Source organism: Zalophus californianus, chromosome 1 (assembly GCF_009762305.2).
Source record: "Zalophus californianus isolate mZalCal1 chromosome 1, mZalCal1.pri.v2, whole genome shotgun sequence".
Taxonomy (NCBI): Eukaryota; Metazoa; Chordata; class Mammalia; order Carnivora; family Otariidae; genus Zalophus; species Zalophus californianus.
The window spans coordinates 4,165,571-4,183,147 of record NC_045595.1 but is presented as its reverse complement, the minus strand read 5'-3'; the positions used below and the strand labels follow the sequence as shown (position 1 = coordinate 4,183,147).

Sequence of the window (17,577 nt, the reverse complement as noted above, 5' to 3'; positions counted from 1 at the left end):
GATCTATTTCCCCTCTATGGAAATGTAGCATGTAGGACAGAACCTTGAATGGGGAGAGAGAGACAGCCAGAGAGGGAACACAAGCAGGGGGAACAGGAGAGGGAGAAGCAGGCTTCCCGCGGAGCAGGGAGCCCGATGTGGGGCTCGATCCCAGGACCCCAGGATGACGACCCAAGCCGGAAGCAGATGCTTAACGACTGAGCCACCCAGGCACCCTGGGAGTTTTCTATTATAAACAGCACCATGGACTGAATTGTGTCTCCCCCAAAATTCGTATGTTAAGATCCTAACCCCATCTTAGTCCGTGTTGGCTGTATCACAGAATATGCCACAGACAAGTAGCTTATAAGCAACAGAGGTTTACTGCTCACAGTTGTGGAGGCTGGAAATCTGAGATCAAGGTCCCAGCATGGTCAAGTGAGGGCCCACTTCCAGGTTACAGTCTTCTGTGTTCTCACATGGGAGGAGGCTAGCAAGCTCTCTGTGGCCTCCTCTTTTAGAAGCGCTCTGATCCCATTCACAGGGACTCCACCCTTATGATCTAAACACTCCCAAAGGCCTCACCTCCTAATACAATCACATCAGGCATTAGAATGGCAATATAGAAATTGGGGGGGGGGCATTCAAACTAGCACCCCTGATGAGATGGATGGTCCTTGGAGGTGGGGCCTTTGGGAGCTAAGTAGGTTTAGATGAGGTCCCGAGAGTGGGGCCCCGATGATGGTGTTAGTGTCTTTATAAGAAGAGACACCAGAGCACCTGGTCAAGAATTCATATTGGGAGGGGCACCTGGGTGGCTCCGTTGGTTAAGCGTCTGCCTTCGGTTCAGGTCATGATCTCGGGGTCCGGCTCAGTGGGGAGTCTGCTTCTCCCTCTCCCTTTGTCCCTCCCCCTGCTCATGCTCTCTCTCTCTCTCAAATAAATTAAATCTTTAAAAAAAGAGATAGAGACACCAAGCATTCTCTCTTCATGCGAGAACACAGTAAGAAGGTGGCCCTCTGTGAGCCAGGAAGAGAGCCCTCACCAGGAGCTGAATCAGCCAGCATCTGGATCTTGGATTTTCCAGCCTCCAGAACTGTGAGAAATAAATGTCTGCTGTTTAAGTCACCCAGTCTGTGATGTCTGTTATGGTGACCCAAGGTGACCAAGACTCACAGTCAACCCATCCCAAATGGCAGAGGTTGCTGGACTTTCCAGCCCTTCATCTCCCCACCAGACACCCCAACTCCTCCCCTGCTGGCAGAACTCCAAGGAAATGAATCACAACTGCTCAGGTACATCAGCCTTCTGGCCTCGAAAACAATAACCACACACACACACACACACACACACACACACACACACACACACACACAGGCACACCCACAGAGCAGAAAGACTATTGTATTAATAATTGATGTCTGAGTGAGGAGACATCAAAAAGAAGAGTAAACTTCACATAGAAGGGAGGAGTGCATTTTTAGTTGTGCTTAGGATGGTTGTATTGTATTGGGTGGAATGATGACCTTGTCAGTGTCTTTATTTGGAGACTAAGGATGGTTGAAGGAGATGCATAGGGGTGCCAAGTTGACAAGGGGTGAACTTGTGTTGGTTCATTTTATGTGTCAGCCGGACTGAGCTAAGGAACGCGCAGGTAGCAGGTAAAACATCATTTCTGGGTGTGTCTGTGAAGGTGACCCTGGAAGAGATTCACATTTAATTTAGTCGACCTGATAAAGATCACTCTCACCGGTGTGGGCGGGCATCACCCAATCCGTTGGGGGCCCGCGTAGAACAAAGAGGAGGAGGAAAAGGGAATTTGTTCTCTCTTCTTGAGCTGGGATGTCCTGTCCATCTTCTGCCCTCAAACTTCAGACTTCCTGGTTCTCCAGCTCACAGATGGTAGATGGTGGGGCTTCCCTGCCCCACTAAGCATGTGAGCTGATTCCTATTATCTACCTACCTATCAGGTTTTTTAGCGATGATCATTTTCAACTGAGCACACATGTTAAGTCCTTCTAGGCCTAATTTTGGACGGAAATATGTCATCAGTTAGGTTCTAGGCTCCCTTGGGCCTCCCGGGCAGGGCAGAGAAACCCCATTCAGGACCCGGTCAGAGCTCGAGAGCAGAGTGGACTCCCTGCCTTGCTTTGCACATACTTCCCGAGCGTCCGGGGGAGGAGCCACTCTCTGGGTCAGCACGAAGCCTCCTTGTGCCACCCAAGCATCCTGTCCCACTTCAGCTGTTCGGATCTTCAGCTCTGCCAGGCTGTGTGGTAAAGGCTCTGCACCGCTCTGTGCCTTCAGCCGTGTATCCGTGTCCTGGAGCCGCCCTGTGCTTGATGGTGCAAAAACGACAGAAAGGACCGTCACATCGGTGGAAGAGGGAAGCCGGAGGTCTGAAATCAAGGTGTTGGCAGTGCTGGTTCCCCTGAGGAAGAAACCTCGCCATCCCTCTCTTCCAGTGTCTGGTGGTTGCCAGGAATCCTCGGCTTCTCCTGGCTTGCAGATGCATCCCTGCAATGTGGCCTGCATCTTCACATGGCCTCCTTCTCTGTGTGCATCTCTCCATGTCCTCTTAGAAGGACAACAGGCATGGGATTGAGGACCCACCCCTGATTCAGTATGATCTCATCTTAAATCATTAAATTTGCAAAGATCCGATTTCCAAGTAAGGTTACGTTCTGCGGTTCTGGATGAATGTAATTTGCGGAGGGTGGGAACTGACCCACGAGAGTTCTTTCCTCTGTATAACTGGGATGAGGATGGTACCTGATGGTACCGATCTTTGGGCGGGCCTGGGGTTAAGTGCAGACTTCACTGTGGCACCAGGTTTATTTACATAAGTACTCCTGAAACCATCCAATGACCTAACACCTTTTGAAACCTTTCTTAACTTCCTAATCTTCCCAGCCAGCTCCTTTGACCGGGAATTTTCCCTACTCTCCCAGCCCATCAGACTTTTTTTTTTTTTTTTAAGATTTATTTATTTACTTATTTGAGAGAGAGAGAATGAGAGAGAGAGAAAGCACATGAGAGGGGGGAGGGTCAGAGGGAGAAGCAGACTCCCTGCTGAGCAGGGAGCCCGATGCGGGACTCGATCCCGGGACTCCAGGATCATGACCTGAGCCGAAGGCAGTCGCCCAACCAACTGAGCCACCCAGGTGCCCAGCCCGTCAGACTCTTAAAAAGAGAAAAGCCCTTGTTCACCCAGCGACTGTTAATTACTACCACCATGCAGGACATAAATATATATTTATTATTTTTCTTGTTCACTTTTTTACCAAATTAAACATACCTGTCTTTCATAGGCAAACTTCTGAAATCTGTATCCCTGGGTGTTTGAGAAATAGACATTGGTCTGAGAGATCTGATCTCCATGCAAATAAGCAAAAACTGAATTACTTATATCCTGGAAGAACACAAACACATAAAACAGTCTCTTTAAAAGGAGACAGAGGGTTAGAGGGGTTGGGGAAATGTTCTCTAAGGGTACAAGCTTGCAACGGGTAGATAAGTAAGTTCTAGAGATCTAGTACACAGCACAGTGATTACAGACAAGACTGTATTATACCACAAAAAAGAAATGATGATCATGTGATGGAGGTATTAGTTAATGCTATGGTGGTCATCTATTTATAACATGTAAATGTATCAAATCAACACATTGTACACCTTAAATTTATACACTGTTGTATCTCAATTGAAAAAAGGAGACAGATGTGCCCGTGATCACACTCCTGGGCATTTATCCCAGAGATGAAAACTTATGTGTAAACACAAATGAATGTTCATAGAAGCTTTACTCATAATAACCAAAAAGTGGAAACAACCAGTATTATTCGATGACAAAGGGGAATGTATTAGATACACACAACCAGTGGGAGGTGTCTCCAGAGCGTTTTGCAGAGAAAAGCTAACCCCCAGAGTTTCATGTTGTAGGATCCCACGTATAGAACATTCTTGAAATGATGAGATTATAGAGATGGAGAACAGATTTAGTGTCCGCCAGGGGTTAGGGACCGCAGGGCAGGGATGTATGGAGGGAGAGCTTTGGGGTGATGGAACAGTCCAGTATTTCGAAGGCAGAAGTCCTCCTGTGACTTCACATATGTGATAAATGGCACAGAATTAGACACACACGTTATTTCCATGTCAGCTTCCCGGCTTTAGTTTTTTATTATAGTTATGTAAGGTGGAACCATTGGCGGGACCATTGGTGAGGGGGGCGTGGGACTTCCTGCAGGGTCTATAATCATTTCAAAACAACAAGTTTAAAAAAGGAAGGTAGATGGATATATTCCTAGTGTGTCAGCCAGGTGATCCCGTATCTCAGGTCCTCTTCTGAACCCTGGGGAAGGGATCCTGCCCAGGTCCTTCATGGAACCCGATGCCCCAGCCCTCACGGATTACTCTGTCCATATTTTCATTCACAATGATCTATGTTCAAAACAGAGTAAGAAAAAAAAAATGACAGGCTCCACATCATATACTCACCACGCAAAAGGGATGTCCACTATAACAACAGTTGTCACCAGAAACATGTGAAACAGGGTGTTCTATACCTAAGAGGACAAGATCATTTTAAACAACATGAGCTTCCAGGGCGCCTGGCCGGCTCAGTCGGTGAAGCCTGCGACTCTTGATCTTGGGGTTGTGAGTTCAAGCCCCACGTTGGGTGTGGAGCCTACTTAAAATAAATAAATAAATAAATAAACCACGAGCTCCCTAAATTTCAGGGGAAGGGGTAGAGCAGGGTTTCTCAACCTTAACACTACTGACATTTTGGGGCCAATGGTTCTCGGTCGTGGGGCGGTCCTGTACGGTTTCGCAGCACCCCTCTCTGCTGACTCGACACGCCAGTGGCACCCTCCCCCAGTCTTAACAACTAAAACGATCTCCAGACATTGCCAAGAGGGGCATACCTGTCACAACTGAGAACCACTGGTTTCGCAGGAACTCTTAGGACCCTGCCAAAATTGCAGGAAGGGCCCCTTTCTCTTAGGGAGGCCTTCTTTGATTCTATTACAAGAGCAGAAGCCTCAGCTCCAAAGAAAATATACACGCGGCCAACAAAGACAGGAAAAGGTGCTCTCAGCATCACTGATCATCAGAGAAATGCAAAGCAAAACCACAGTGAGGTGGCGCTCAGGTATTAGGACGGCTATTATCAAAGAATCAGACATCCAGTGTTGGCAAGGATGGGGAGCAACTGGGAGCCTCGTGCATTGCTGGTGGGGATGTAAATGGGTGTGTGTGGTGTGGCAAACAGGATGACATTTCCTCAAGAAATTGAAAATAGAGATCTGGCAATCCCACTTCTGGATCTCTACCCAAAAGAACCGGAAGCAGAGACTCAAGGCAGGATTATTCACATTAACTAAGACATGGAAGCAATCCAGGTGTCCACTGACAAATGATGAATGGATGGGCAAAAATGTCCTGTAGACACACAGTGGAATATTATTTGGCCTTAAAAAGGAAGGGCATTCTGACACCTCCCGCAACAAGGATGGACCTTGAAGACATTGTGCTCAGTGAGAGGAGCCAGACCCAGAAGGACACATCCTGCAGGACCCCGCTCCCAGGAGGTCCCCAGAGGAGTCCCGTCCATAGAGACAGAAGGTAGATGGTGGGAGCGGGGCTGGGGATTCAGCCCTTTGGATGCTATTAAAGAAAGTGATGGAGAGAAGAGAAAGAATAGAGACAGGACTGAATTATGCTACGAGGAGCACTTACGGTTCCTCAGTATGTTAAAACATGGAGTTTCCAGATGACCCAGCAATTCTACTCCTAGGTTAGGTTACCCCAAGAGAACTGAAAACCTATGTCCACATACAAACTCATGCGGGAATGTGCACAAAAGCAATATTGCACAATGGCTAAAAGGATGAAACGAGCCAAGTGTCCAGCAGCTAATGAATGGACAAAAGTGGTTCATCCATACAGGGGAATATTATTCAGCCTTAAAAAGGAGCAAGCCGCTGACACACGCTAAAATGGGGAGGAAGCTCGAAAACACAACGCTCAGGGAGAGAAGCCAGACACAAAAAAGCCAGTGTGTGATTCCACGTGTGTGAAATGTCCAGAACAGGCATGTCCACAGAGACAGGAAGTGGGTGTGTGGCTGTCAGGGCCTGGGGAGGGGGTGGGGAGTGACTGCTGATGGGGACAGTCTTTCTTCTTGGGGTGATGGAATGTTCCAGAACTAGACAGTGGTGATGGTTGCACAATATTGGGAATGTACCAAATGCCACTGAATTGTACATTTTAAAATGTTAAAATGGTCAGTTTTATGTGACTTTTATGCTCCCTTCCCCCCACCCCAAAAAGGAGAAAGAGGCATGAAATGTGAGAGAGAAAAGAAGTGATGCAGAAAGTCAGGAGGGGGATAGAGGACCAGGCAGCAAAGCAAGAGCCAGCTCATGGGTGAATTTTGGAGGGAGTGAGACGAAGGGAGCAAAAGCAGAGAGGGCTATGTGACAATTTGGCTGCGGGCAGTAAGTTCTGCAAGGAATGGATGGAGGCAGCTGGGTGTTTGGTTTGGATGTGACAGCTGATGACATGGCCCCCAGGCTGGTCAGAGCAGCTTGGGGCTTGTTACTACAGTCCCTGACAGTAGCCCTGGGACTTGGCTCCACCTGGGTTAGGTACATTCTTTACCCGCACCCCCCACCCCACCAAGCATCATTCACTCTGCATTGCCCGGTCACCTTGTTGTTGGGGGTCAAATCCCAACACTGTAATGAGAAGTCAGACAGAGGCCAAACCAAGGTGTGGCTCTTCTGCTGTGCTTCCCTGTCCCTCCCAGGAGGCTGCCAGCCCCTCCCCAGCCAGGGCTCAGCAAGCACCTGGCAGACACCACACTGGCTGGGCAAGGTTCCCTCTCGTGGGGTCCACAGTCTTTCGCCAAAACTAATATAAGTAAAAGAATAACGAACTGCAAGATGGTGATCTACCAACGCTTGTGACTCTTGACCGAGATTTTTGACTCCCAGTGAGCATCCCAGTGGATGATGTCTGGGGACATTTGTGGTGTCAGGATGGGGAGAGGGGAGGGGCGCTCCTGGCAGGAGGTGGGAGGGGCCAGGGATGCTGCTCCAAATCCCCACAGTGCCCAGGGCGGCCCCCCCACAGAGAATGACCTGGCCCTAAATGTCAGCAGTGCTAGGGTTGAAAAACCTTGAACTGACCCCTTTTTCTTTTCTCTTTTCTCTTCTGTTCTTTTCTTTAGTTAAAAAAATTTTTTTAAACATTTTATTTAGGAGAGAGAGAGAGCAGGAGGGTGGAGAGGAGCAGAGGGAGAGGGAGAAGTAGACTCCATGCTGAGCAGGGAACCCAATGCAGGGCCCGATCCCACCTCCTGAGATCATGACCCGAGCCAAAATCAAGAGTCGGATGCCCAACTGTCTGAACCACCGAGGTGCCCCAAACTGACACCTTTCTCGTCACAATGGGTCCCTGGCCATCCTTTTCTTAAGAATGGCATCTCCCTTGTCTTCATTCTTGACCTCATCCCCTTGCCTCCTCCGTGAGCGTTCTCTTCTTTCTCTCTCTTCAAACAGCTTACCTTCTCTCTGTTCCCTGTCCCTAAGGGGCAGGAGGTGGGACTGAATATTCCCATCACCCAGCCTTGTCACCGAGCATGTATGTGCATTCTTGGCCCTCCTTGATCCTCGCTGACATCCACTCCAATGCAATTCCCGCTGACGTCCCTCATTTCTCCAATCATATCAGAGCAGGTTTTTGTGGTTTGTAACTACAATCCCTGACAGAAACACTAGGTTCCCACCGTACAGACAATTTTCATTTGAATTTTAAAGGACAAGGTAGTGTCTAGGCGCTGACATCCAAGGAGCAGCTTTGTTTGTATTTCCAAAATTAATAAACCTGTGCTTGGATGTTGGCAGATTGCAAACAAAATTTTAAAAAAATACAAAACACGTATACCTATAGATGCGTTCCAGGAATTGGCTTCATAATCATAAATGTAGATTTTTTGATTCACTACTAACAGCAATACTGAGTCAGCGATATGTGCCGATGTTACTTCTGGTGTGCCAACCTAAAAATAACGACACAGGATATCAGGAAGTGCATCCTTCTGGACTATTAGGAAAATAAGATGTCTAGATGCACATTTAAGAAACATGTATGCCAGCAAGAGTTGTTTGGTTCCTAGGTGTTGGGAACTGAATATTCTGGGCTCAGCTGGGACTGAAACTGAGAGCTTGGAGTTGGTGTTTGGTGCCCTCGGATACCTCCTTCCTCCTTATCAAAACTTTCTCTGAAGATAAAGCCTAAAGTGTAAATTATGAACGATGAACATAAATGATAAATGTGTTGCTTATAAGAGAAACATTGGCATTTTAATAGATGGCAAAGCCTTCTTTAGTATAGGACCCAGTGGTAGAATTTCTCAAGATAGTTACTGAGAGGGCAAAGGTTTTTCTGTTTTGGTTTAGGACAATTTAGGGAGGCCCTGAAATTAGTGCATATAATCTATCTATTCATAATACACAAACAGTTATAAGGAGCACTTCCAACAATTCTGCTTCAGAAAAAACAGCCTATATTAGTAGTAAGGGCAGAATAAATCAACCCTTCTTCTGGCTTAGAAATTATTCTCAATATCTTTAAGAGGTACATTGTAATACAAGCCCCCAAACTAACAAAAACAGACTAGTGTGATATTTCCAAACTGTATCTTCCCCCTGAGTGCTACTTATGTTGAGAATCCTTCAGATGGTTCAGTAAAATGACTACCTTCATTGATGCAGGGATGGAAAGTGGAAGGAGACTACTTTTGAAATCATCTCTCGTGAAAAAAATTTGCCTTCTGAAATAGACAATAAAAAAGTTAAATTAGGAAAATTTCACACAAAAAAGAAAAAAAGATAATGCCAGACACTCTAAAATGTTCTATTCAAACAAAATTCCTTTTTTAACAAATTTTATTTTACAGAGAGAGGTGTGTGTGAGCAGGGGGGAGGGGCAGAGGGAGAGAGAGAATCCCAAGCAGACTTCCCACTGAGCACAGAGCCAGACATGGGGCTCGATCTTACGACCCCAAGATCACAACCTGAGCTGAAATCAAGAATCAGATGCCCAGCTGACTGAGTCACCCAGGTGCCCCCCTTTTTAAAAACAAGGTTTAGGTTTAGGTTTTTATCTATCTATCTATCTATCATCTATCTATCTATCTATCTATCTATCATCTTTGCATGAGTAAACCTCTATAGATTGGGTATTTGACTTCTTGAAATAACATTTTAAAAGTGTGAGCATGTCAAATATAAAACTATATAAAATGTACATTAAGCAATAGCTTGTCTTACTCAGGATGAACTTCAGCTTTGTCATTTATATAGTTCTAATCTCACTAAAGTAAAAGGTTTCAGACCAGGAATGTGTATGCATGAAAGAAACATTGTTTCCTCAGGCAGGAAACTTTTAAGAAGTGGAAGGCCATCCATGAACATGGTATATTGCTTCCTTATCCAGATCTTTTTTCTTCTGCCTCCTCCAAGAGAGTTTGATGGTTTTAGACAGAAAGGAAATGCTGAGTTAATTCTTATGTGTTTTAAAGTTTTATTGTTATTAAGATTGATATTTTTCATAACTGCCTTTCCTGAGTGTTCATGGCTAGTTTACAAGAGAGGAGTTGATGTTTTCAATGTCTGTGTTGTATTTGGCCCTCTTGCTGCACTCAGTTATTAATTCTAGTAGCTGATACTCGGATTGGCAAGTGTCTCTTTCTTTCCAATAAGTTTTACATTTCATGTCTTTCTCTTGTCACATTGCATTGGCTGGGACCTCCAATACAAAGTTGAATTAGAGTGATACAATTCTCTGTTTTTACCTTTATATTGTCTCTTTTACAGGATTAAATACTTTCAGCAAGTATTCAGTTGACATCAAAACCAATAAAACATTGAAGGAGAAAGGATCACTGAAGCATCAACTGTAGAATATTATTTTAGTTGTTTATTTTGGGGTTTTGTTTCTCTCTCTCTTTTTTTAAGTAGGCACCATGCCCAGCATGGAGTCCAATGTGGGACTTGAACTCATAACCCTGAGATCAAAACCTGAGCTGAAATCGAGAGTCAGATGCTTAATGGACTGAGCCAGTCAGGCGCCCTTGGGTTTTGTTTCTGTTTTAGACTCTGTCATTGAGGTGAGTTTTCTTTTCTTTTCTCTTCTTTTCTTTTTAAAGAGAGAGAGTGAGCAAACACATGTGCATATAAGTGGGGGGGGGGCAGGGGTTGGTGGGTAGGAGGGGCAAAGGGAGAGGAAGAGAGAGAATCCCAAGCAGGCTTCATGCCCAGCAGGGAGCCCAATGCAGGACTTCATCTCATGACCCTGATATATGACCTGAGCCAAAATCAAAAGTCAGGTGCTTAACCAACTAAGCCACCCAGGTGCCCCTGAGGTGAGTATTCTAAACAAAAGTTTTCTGAACTACTATAAGGTTTTCACCTATTTTGACCTTTTTTTTTTTTTTAACAAACTCTATTCATTCATGCATTTGGCACACATTTATTGGATACTAGGCTCTGGGAACATAAAGATGACCAAACATTGTTTCTACCTACAAGACCTTCTTTAGTTCACTAGGGAAAAAAATACAAAGAAACAAGTTTGGGATTGAAATAAATATACAGTGGCTCACTTTTTCAGGAACCCTAGCTATTAGAAACCTAGTTAAGAATCCAGAAGTAACAACACACTTAAGAACATGCAAAATCAACACTACTGTTCACAGGCTAAAGGTCAAATACCTTATGAATATGCTTTTCTTCAAATTTTATGTGATCTGGTTTTAGACACAACTTGAAAACAGTAAATTAGAGGGGCACCTGGGTGACTCAGTTGGTTAAGCACCTGACTCTTGGTTTCGACTCAGGTCAGGATCTCAGAGTTGTGAGATCGAGCCCTGCATCTCGCTCTGTGCTTCTCTCTCAAATAAATAAATAAAATCTTTTTAAAAAAAGTTTAAAACAGTAAATTAAAAAGTAGGGGAGTCTCATGCCAGTCTTGCAAAAGACTGGCATGTGGACAACAAAATATGATGTCTGTAAACAAGGGAAAGAAACCAGGAAACATGTTTAAATTAGATATATCATGACGTTATAGCACAAGGTAACAGCCAGCTCCAAAGGCAGTGGCTGTTGGCATCAGCCAGGCCGACGCTCCTACTCAGAAAACTTGACTGGCTACCTATATCCTAAAGGATCACGGGCAAGACTTCTTAACTGGCCTACAGGGTGCTCCATGATCTGAGTTCTACCTGTCTCCCTACCCTAGGGCTTCTTGCCCTCAGCACTATTGACCTTCCCTACACAGTCACCCTGATGGACTGAAATCCTACCTGGGCTTCAACTAGTCCCTGATGCCCCTTCCTCCATGCAGCCTTCCTTGATTGGCCCCAAGACCCCTCCTCCTCTGAGCCACTAGTTTCCATGTACTACTCTCCTAATCCTATCTCCCTCCAATGCTGCTTCCCTGGTCTCCCCCTGGACAGCTTCAGCCCCTCACTCGTGTCCTTCTGCTGTCTCACCTCTCTGCTTCCTGTTTGGCACCCAACAATCAATGATCCTTAAAATAGAAGTCAGATTGTGTCACTCCCCTGCTTAATCTCTGGTGGCTTTCCACTGAAATCCAAATTTGTCACCACACCTTACAAAGCCCCGTGTGATCTGATACTGCTGACATCTCCCTTTACTCCTTCCCCTCACTCATTGTCCTTGAGCTGTTCCTCCAAAGATCAAGCAAGGCCCTGCCTCGGGGCCTTTGCACATGCTGTCCCTGCCGCCTGGAATGCTCTTCCCCCTGACTGCAAGAGGAAAGGACGCTCTAGGGAGAGGTTCCAGGTGGGACAAAGGTCTCAGGAAGCATATGCACCAGCAACATAAACAAATTATAATTTTAGTTTAACTGCCAAGAAATGGGATCATTGTGTCGGAGAATGTGTGTTGAACATTTTGACAGATTCTGCCAAACTGTCCAAACCCAGTTAGCCTCATCCACGTTTGCCCTCATCCTTGCCAACACTACAGGCAAAAAGTGACATTTTCATCATTGTATTAAGCATTAGAATGTCTCGTTGCCTGAAGCTATTGGAATCAGACCCTCTCTGACTCCAGTGTGTTCTGGGCATCAGGATATCATTTAAGCATGTTATGCTCTAAGCTAGGGGGCTGGCAAACTTCCTCTGTAAAAGGACAGAGAGGAAGTATTTTAGGGGCCACAATGGCCTCTGTCTTGACCACTCAACTCTGCTCTTGTAGCACAAAAGCCCCCACAGAGAGTAAAACTACTACGGACATAGAGATTTGAATTTCACATTTCACATGTCATAAGATACGGTTCTACTTTTGATTTTTTTCAATCATATAAAAATGTAAAGACTATTCTTAACTCGCCAGCCATACGAAATCAGGTGGCAGGGCTGACTCTGGCCTGAAAGGCCATTGTTTGTGACTCCTGCTCTAAAGCAGATGTGACGAGGGAAACATTCTGCCCCTGAGCTGTCCGACACGCTTGCCACTAGCTCCACTGAGTGCTTGAAATATGCTTAGTTTGCGTGGATTCTGCACTGTATTTAATTAATTTAAATTTTTAATTTTTTGAATTCAGTAAAACACAATGTATTTCACAATTTGTGATAAAATATACATAAAATATGCCATTATGATCATTTTTAATGTCCAGTTCAGTGGCATGACACACACTCACCCTGTCCTGCAGCCACCCCCACCCTCCGTCTCCAGAACTTTCCATCTCCTCAAACTGAGACTGTCCCCATGAAGCACGGACTCCCCACCCCCTGCCCCAGGCCCACCCTCTCCTGTCTCTGTGGATGGGACTCCTCTGGGCACCTCCAGGAGTGGGGTCCTACGGGATGTGTCCTTCTGGGTCTCGCTTATTTCATTGAGCCTAACGTCCCCCCAGTTCATCCACATTGTAGCAGGTGCCGGAATGTCCTGGCTTCTGGAGAGAGTGACACAAACCTTGGACCTCTGTGTCCTTGCTTTCTCTCCCGTCTGTCCCACGGCTTCATTGGTTGCTTCCTCACCCAAGTGCTCTGCCTTCTCTGTGACGTCCCTCCCTTCCTCCTTGGCTCCTGCCTTCCTTAGCTTCTTTGTCTCCTATGTTCCAATTTCTCTTTCTCTTCTCCCACCTGCTCTGTAAAATCAAGATTCACCAGAACCTCTGGCTGATGACCATGGGATCCTTGGGTGATGGCCTGCGGCCAGAACTACCACTGACATGTAGATGACCTTCTGTTCCCATCTCTGGCCTCATGTGTCCTCGATGTCTTGCAAGCAGCAAGTCATCCCATGCTGCCAACTCTCTCCCCCACCCCGTTCCTTACACCAGAAACTTGGGGGCCACCTTAAACTGCTTGCTCACCTCCATTCTCCACACCCCAGGAGAACTGATAAGTCCTGCTGAGTCCCCTCCTGCTCCTTTATTACAGCCTTGCGTTCTGTTTAGGCTTTAGCATGTTGTTGTTTTGGGTTTTCTTTTTTGGGGGGGCTGGGCTCTTGAAATCCTCCTGAACACAAATTGTGTAGCCCCCAATCCTCCACCGCCCTTAGGAGGAGGAGTAAACATTTCAGTATGGTGTACACATCTGGTTTTCTAACCTTGCACCCTGATGACCCCAAGTGCACGCTGGGCAGTGTTCCCATTTCTTCGAATGTGCCCCCCTCCGTGATGATTAATTATATCCAGGATCTGTGACAGGTGGTACCATACCATACTGTAATTCTTTTATTTGCTGGTTTCTTCATTTCTCTTCCTCTGACTCCCACCCTGACTATGAACTCCCTACAGGCCAGCAACCAGCAACACAGGGCAGGGCCATCTTCCTTAATGTTTGTTGAATGGATGAATGAGGGCAAATCTAACATGTTAATAAAAAGGAAGGTAACAGGGGCGCCTGGGTGGCTCAGTTGTTAAGAGTCTGCCTTTGGCTCAGGTCATGATCCCAGGATCCTGGGATCGAGCCCCGCATCAGGCTCCCTGCTCAGTGCAGAGCCTGCTTCTCCCTCTCACACTCCCCCTGCCTGTGTTCCCTCTCTCGCTGTGTCTCTGTCAAATAAATGGATAAAATCTTAAAAAAAAAGAAAAAAAGGAAGATAACAGTATATAAAATGGTCACTTACCCTAGATACAGGGCTATGTTTTTCTTGCAAGGATGTTTAATCAAGTGTGCTCTCGTAGATGAAAAATACAGTTGGTCCTAGAGAGATAGTCAAATCTTAATAATAATGAACAGCTGAGAAAAACAATTTCCTGATGTATAACATTGAAACTGTACAGGTGAAGTTGAGGTAGGTGCATAATAGGAATGTAATGTAATTTTCCTGTTTTCCTAGTACACTCTGGTGACATCAGATGTCATGGGGGGCAAGGGAGGGAAGGAGCCGGGTGAAGGGTACCCGAGACATCACTGTGCTATACTTGCAAATTGCTGCGTATTTACAATTATGTCGAAATAAAAAATTAAGATTCACAGGATAATTACTGATATCACATTGCATTCCTTGTACATGTTATTGCTTATTTACAGATCATGAGTTATTTGAAAGAGATTACCAGAGGACGAGGAATTGTAACGGTAACACGTTAGGGACCAGGCGCTTGGAGAGGATTTAGAAATGCAGACATCACTTTTGAAATAATGCCATGTCAACAGGAAACACATTTTAACAGGTGAAATATTTCTTCCTGCATCGTAGGCACACATGGGGTGAAAAAAAAAAGGCCCTTCTTGCAGGATGTCATGTAAGCAAAGTAAGGGTCTGCTTCTTGTTACAATGTAGCAAATGAACACCGAAAAGGGGGATCTGAGTTCTAAACCCACTTCCATCTCCTGGCTTTCTTCATGTCATTTGATTGCTTTCAACTAGTTTTTTTAGTGAAATGGGAAAGATTAAGCCCTACTTCAAAGTACAATGGTAGGGATTAGATAATGTTCTATGCCTGACACATCACGGGCGCCCGAGAAATACTAGCAAGTGTTAGTTCTGAAAGTGATGAATGAGAGAGAGAGAAGTATGGAGCCACGTACCCCTTGAATTTGCTGACTGATATGAAACACCTTTCCTGTCCTCACTGTGTGATTACTAGAGGTAAGTGACAAGAGAGACCATCTGTCATTTTTACTGAATATTCAGCATGACTCCTACCAGGGTATCTCTGGGTTAACCCTCAAATACCTGTTCCTGATGCTTTAGGGTTACGGGTTTTCTTTCTCTTTTTGGCTGTGGCCAGGGGCGGGGAGATGGATGGTATTGGTGGCTGAAGAATGTTGGTACAGTTTATAGCTTATAGCAGAGGTTTTCTACCTTGACATATGCCAGAAGCACCTGGAGATTTGATAAAGGGTAGATTGCTGGGCCCCACCTCCAAGTCTCTGATTCAGTAGATGCAGGGACTGCAAGCCTAACAAATTCCAAGGTGATGCTGATGTGGTCCAGGATGACACTTGGAGAACCAGTGTGAGGAAATGGGAGAACTGGGTATCACCAGTCTTTCTAACTTTGGGACAAATCCCATCGGTAAATCTTACTGGAAAACTCTACTTTTTGCTTACTAGCTATGTATCTTTAGGTCAGTGAGTCTTTAATTTTGCTGGGTCTAAGGAATCACTGCTCCATGACAACTGTTGTAAAGATCAAGTTAGGCCATGCACCAGGAGGGCACATTTACTATTTCATGGGCAAACAGGGCCCTGCTGAATATGACAGCTTACTCCAGGCAGGAATTGCCTGAGGACAAGAACTGGGCATTAGCATTTATCTGCCTAACCCCCGTGGCATCCTCCATACAGTATTCACTAATATAATATTTACTGAAATCTAAAAATGTTCTGGGTAACGAGTGAGATAAATACTCCACACCCTCATGGAGCTAATATTCTAGTGACAACAGACAAAAAATTTATCAAAACAATAACAGAAATTAGTGATTGATAGGAAAAAGCCATTGCGGGGTGGCTTTTAATCCTTTAAATAAGGATGTGCTTTTTAAGTCGGGATCAGAATGCCTTAAACCAGGATCAGGAACCAGCCATGCAGAAATCTGGAAGCAAACTGTGCCAGGCAGAGGGAGTAGCAAGCGTCATCTCCCCTGTCCCCAAGGCTGGCTATGGCCAGTTTGGCTTGTTCAAGGGATGGTGTGACTGGAGCATTGATTCAGGGGTAGGCAGGGGCCAGACTGCTGATTCTCAAATTTCCAGGGGATGCTTGGCAGTGGCTAGAGACATTCTTGACGGATTGTCAAGCCTGGGTAAGGAAGTACTACTGGCATCCAGCGTGTGGAGGGCAGGGATGCTGCGCAACATCTTACACAGCACAGGACGGCCCCACCCCAAAGAGTATCCTAACTGTCAGCAGCGCAGCTGTTGAGAATGCCTGGGCCAGATCATAAGGGGAAATGTAGACTGGGCCAGGAACTTGGGTTTTATCTTGGGCGCCACAGAGAATCAGGGCAAGGGGAAGACGAGATCAGACTGGTTTACAAATGATCCCTCTGGCTGCGGGAGTGGGCGATGGAGAGAAGCGCACGGCTAGGGCGGCGGCGACAGCGGACGTGGCTCCTAGGGTAGGAATCGGGCCCAAGCTTTGAAGTGGCAGTGGCGGGACTTTGTGATGCGCTGGACGAGTTGGGGTGAAAGAACCCCAAGAACCGGAAACAGCAAGTTCAATTTCTAGAACAAGAAACTGGGAAGCCTTAACGAGATTGGGGAGCCTCCGCTCAGGAACGAGCCGGGCCCCCTCCCCGACCCTGGGCAGCACCCCTCCCCGGGGAAGGCAGCCCCACCGGCACAGCGGCTGAACTCTGGCCAGCAAGCAGAGCCGCAGGGTCGCCGCCGCCAACAGCACCGACACCAGCATCTCGTACGAAGACCCAGCGCCACCAACACGCTTCAACCGCCGCTGGGTGTCGCCTCACAGTCTGGGCATGCGCAGACTGGAGCCTGAACCTGAGCGCGCGGCCGCCAGCACAACGCCTGGCGTCCGAGCATGCGCACCTCGTCTCCCGGGGAACGCGAAGCCGCACACAACACGCCCCCCTCCTCGAGCGTCTGGGTGTGCGCACACTGACGTTCATCGTCTCCCGAACCCGCCACCAGGGACGGCTCTAGCTGGCGCACAGCCGCCCGTGGGCCGGCTAGTTTGAGCATGCGCAGAGCGTCTCCCGGGAAACCCGAATCCACCAATCAGATCGTGCTCCAGAGCTGGAAGGCATGTCGCCCGCGCGCCTAAGCCCAAGTGTATGCACAGGGCTGCCTACGCGTTCTCACACCTGCCCTTGCCGTACCAGCGGCTCGCTTTTCAGGGGCCCTGCAGCGTGCCCACAGCCCTCCACGTGAGCCGAAGGGGTTCCAGAGCGCCAGCAGGGAGACCTGAAGAGGCGGAGGCGGTGAAACGGCTGAGCCCCGCCCCCACAGTCCTGCAGGCCCCACCCCCGCGCTTTCCGTTCCGGGTCACGCGCTCCTCCCCCCCCTTCCCCCCCCGGCGTGCCCCTGGGCACGCGCGGGACTTCACGTACTCACTAGCCGGGCGAGAGGAAATGACGCAA

The 17,577-nt window shown here is 46.9% G+C and overlaps 1 protein-coding gene across 11 annotated transcripts in view; it reads right to left on the bottom strand.

The window, feature by feature from the left end:
- CATSPERD (cation channel sperm associated auxiliary subunit delta) overlaps nucleotides 1–17,541 on the bottom strand; it is a 47,172-nt gene extending 29,631 nt beyond the window's left edge. For 3 of the 11 annotated variants that reach the window (XM_027585295.1, XM_027585299.1, XM_027585306.1), the window contains exons 1-6: nucleotides 17,027–17,286; nucleotides 14,154–14,230; nucleotides 8,746–8,818; nucleotides 7,930–8,044; nucleotides 4,477–4,544; nucleotides 3,278–3,391 (exon numbers count right to left, since the gene is read on the bottom strand). In XM_027585295.1, the coding sequence (XP_027441096.1) occupies nucleotides 3,278–3,391; nucleotides 4,477–4,544; nucleotides 7,930–8,044; nucleotides 8,746–8,818; nucleotides 14,154–14,230; nucleotides 17,027–17,179 (600 nt within the window). In that variant the 5' untranslated portion in view covers nucleotides 17,180–17,286. The other 8 variants (XM_027585301.2, XM_027585305.1, XM_027585296.1 and 5 more) reach the window with 8 other exon arrangements.
- Between the last annotated feature and the right edge of the window lie 36 nt (nucleotides 17,542–17,577).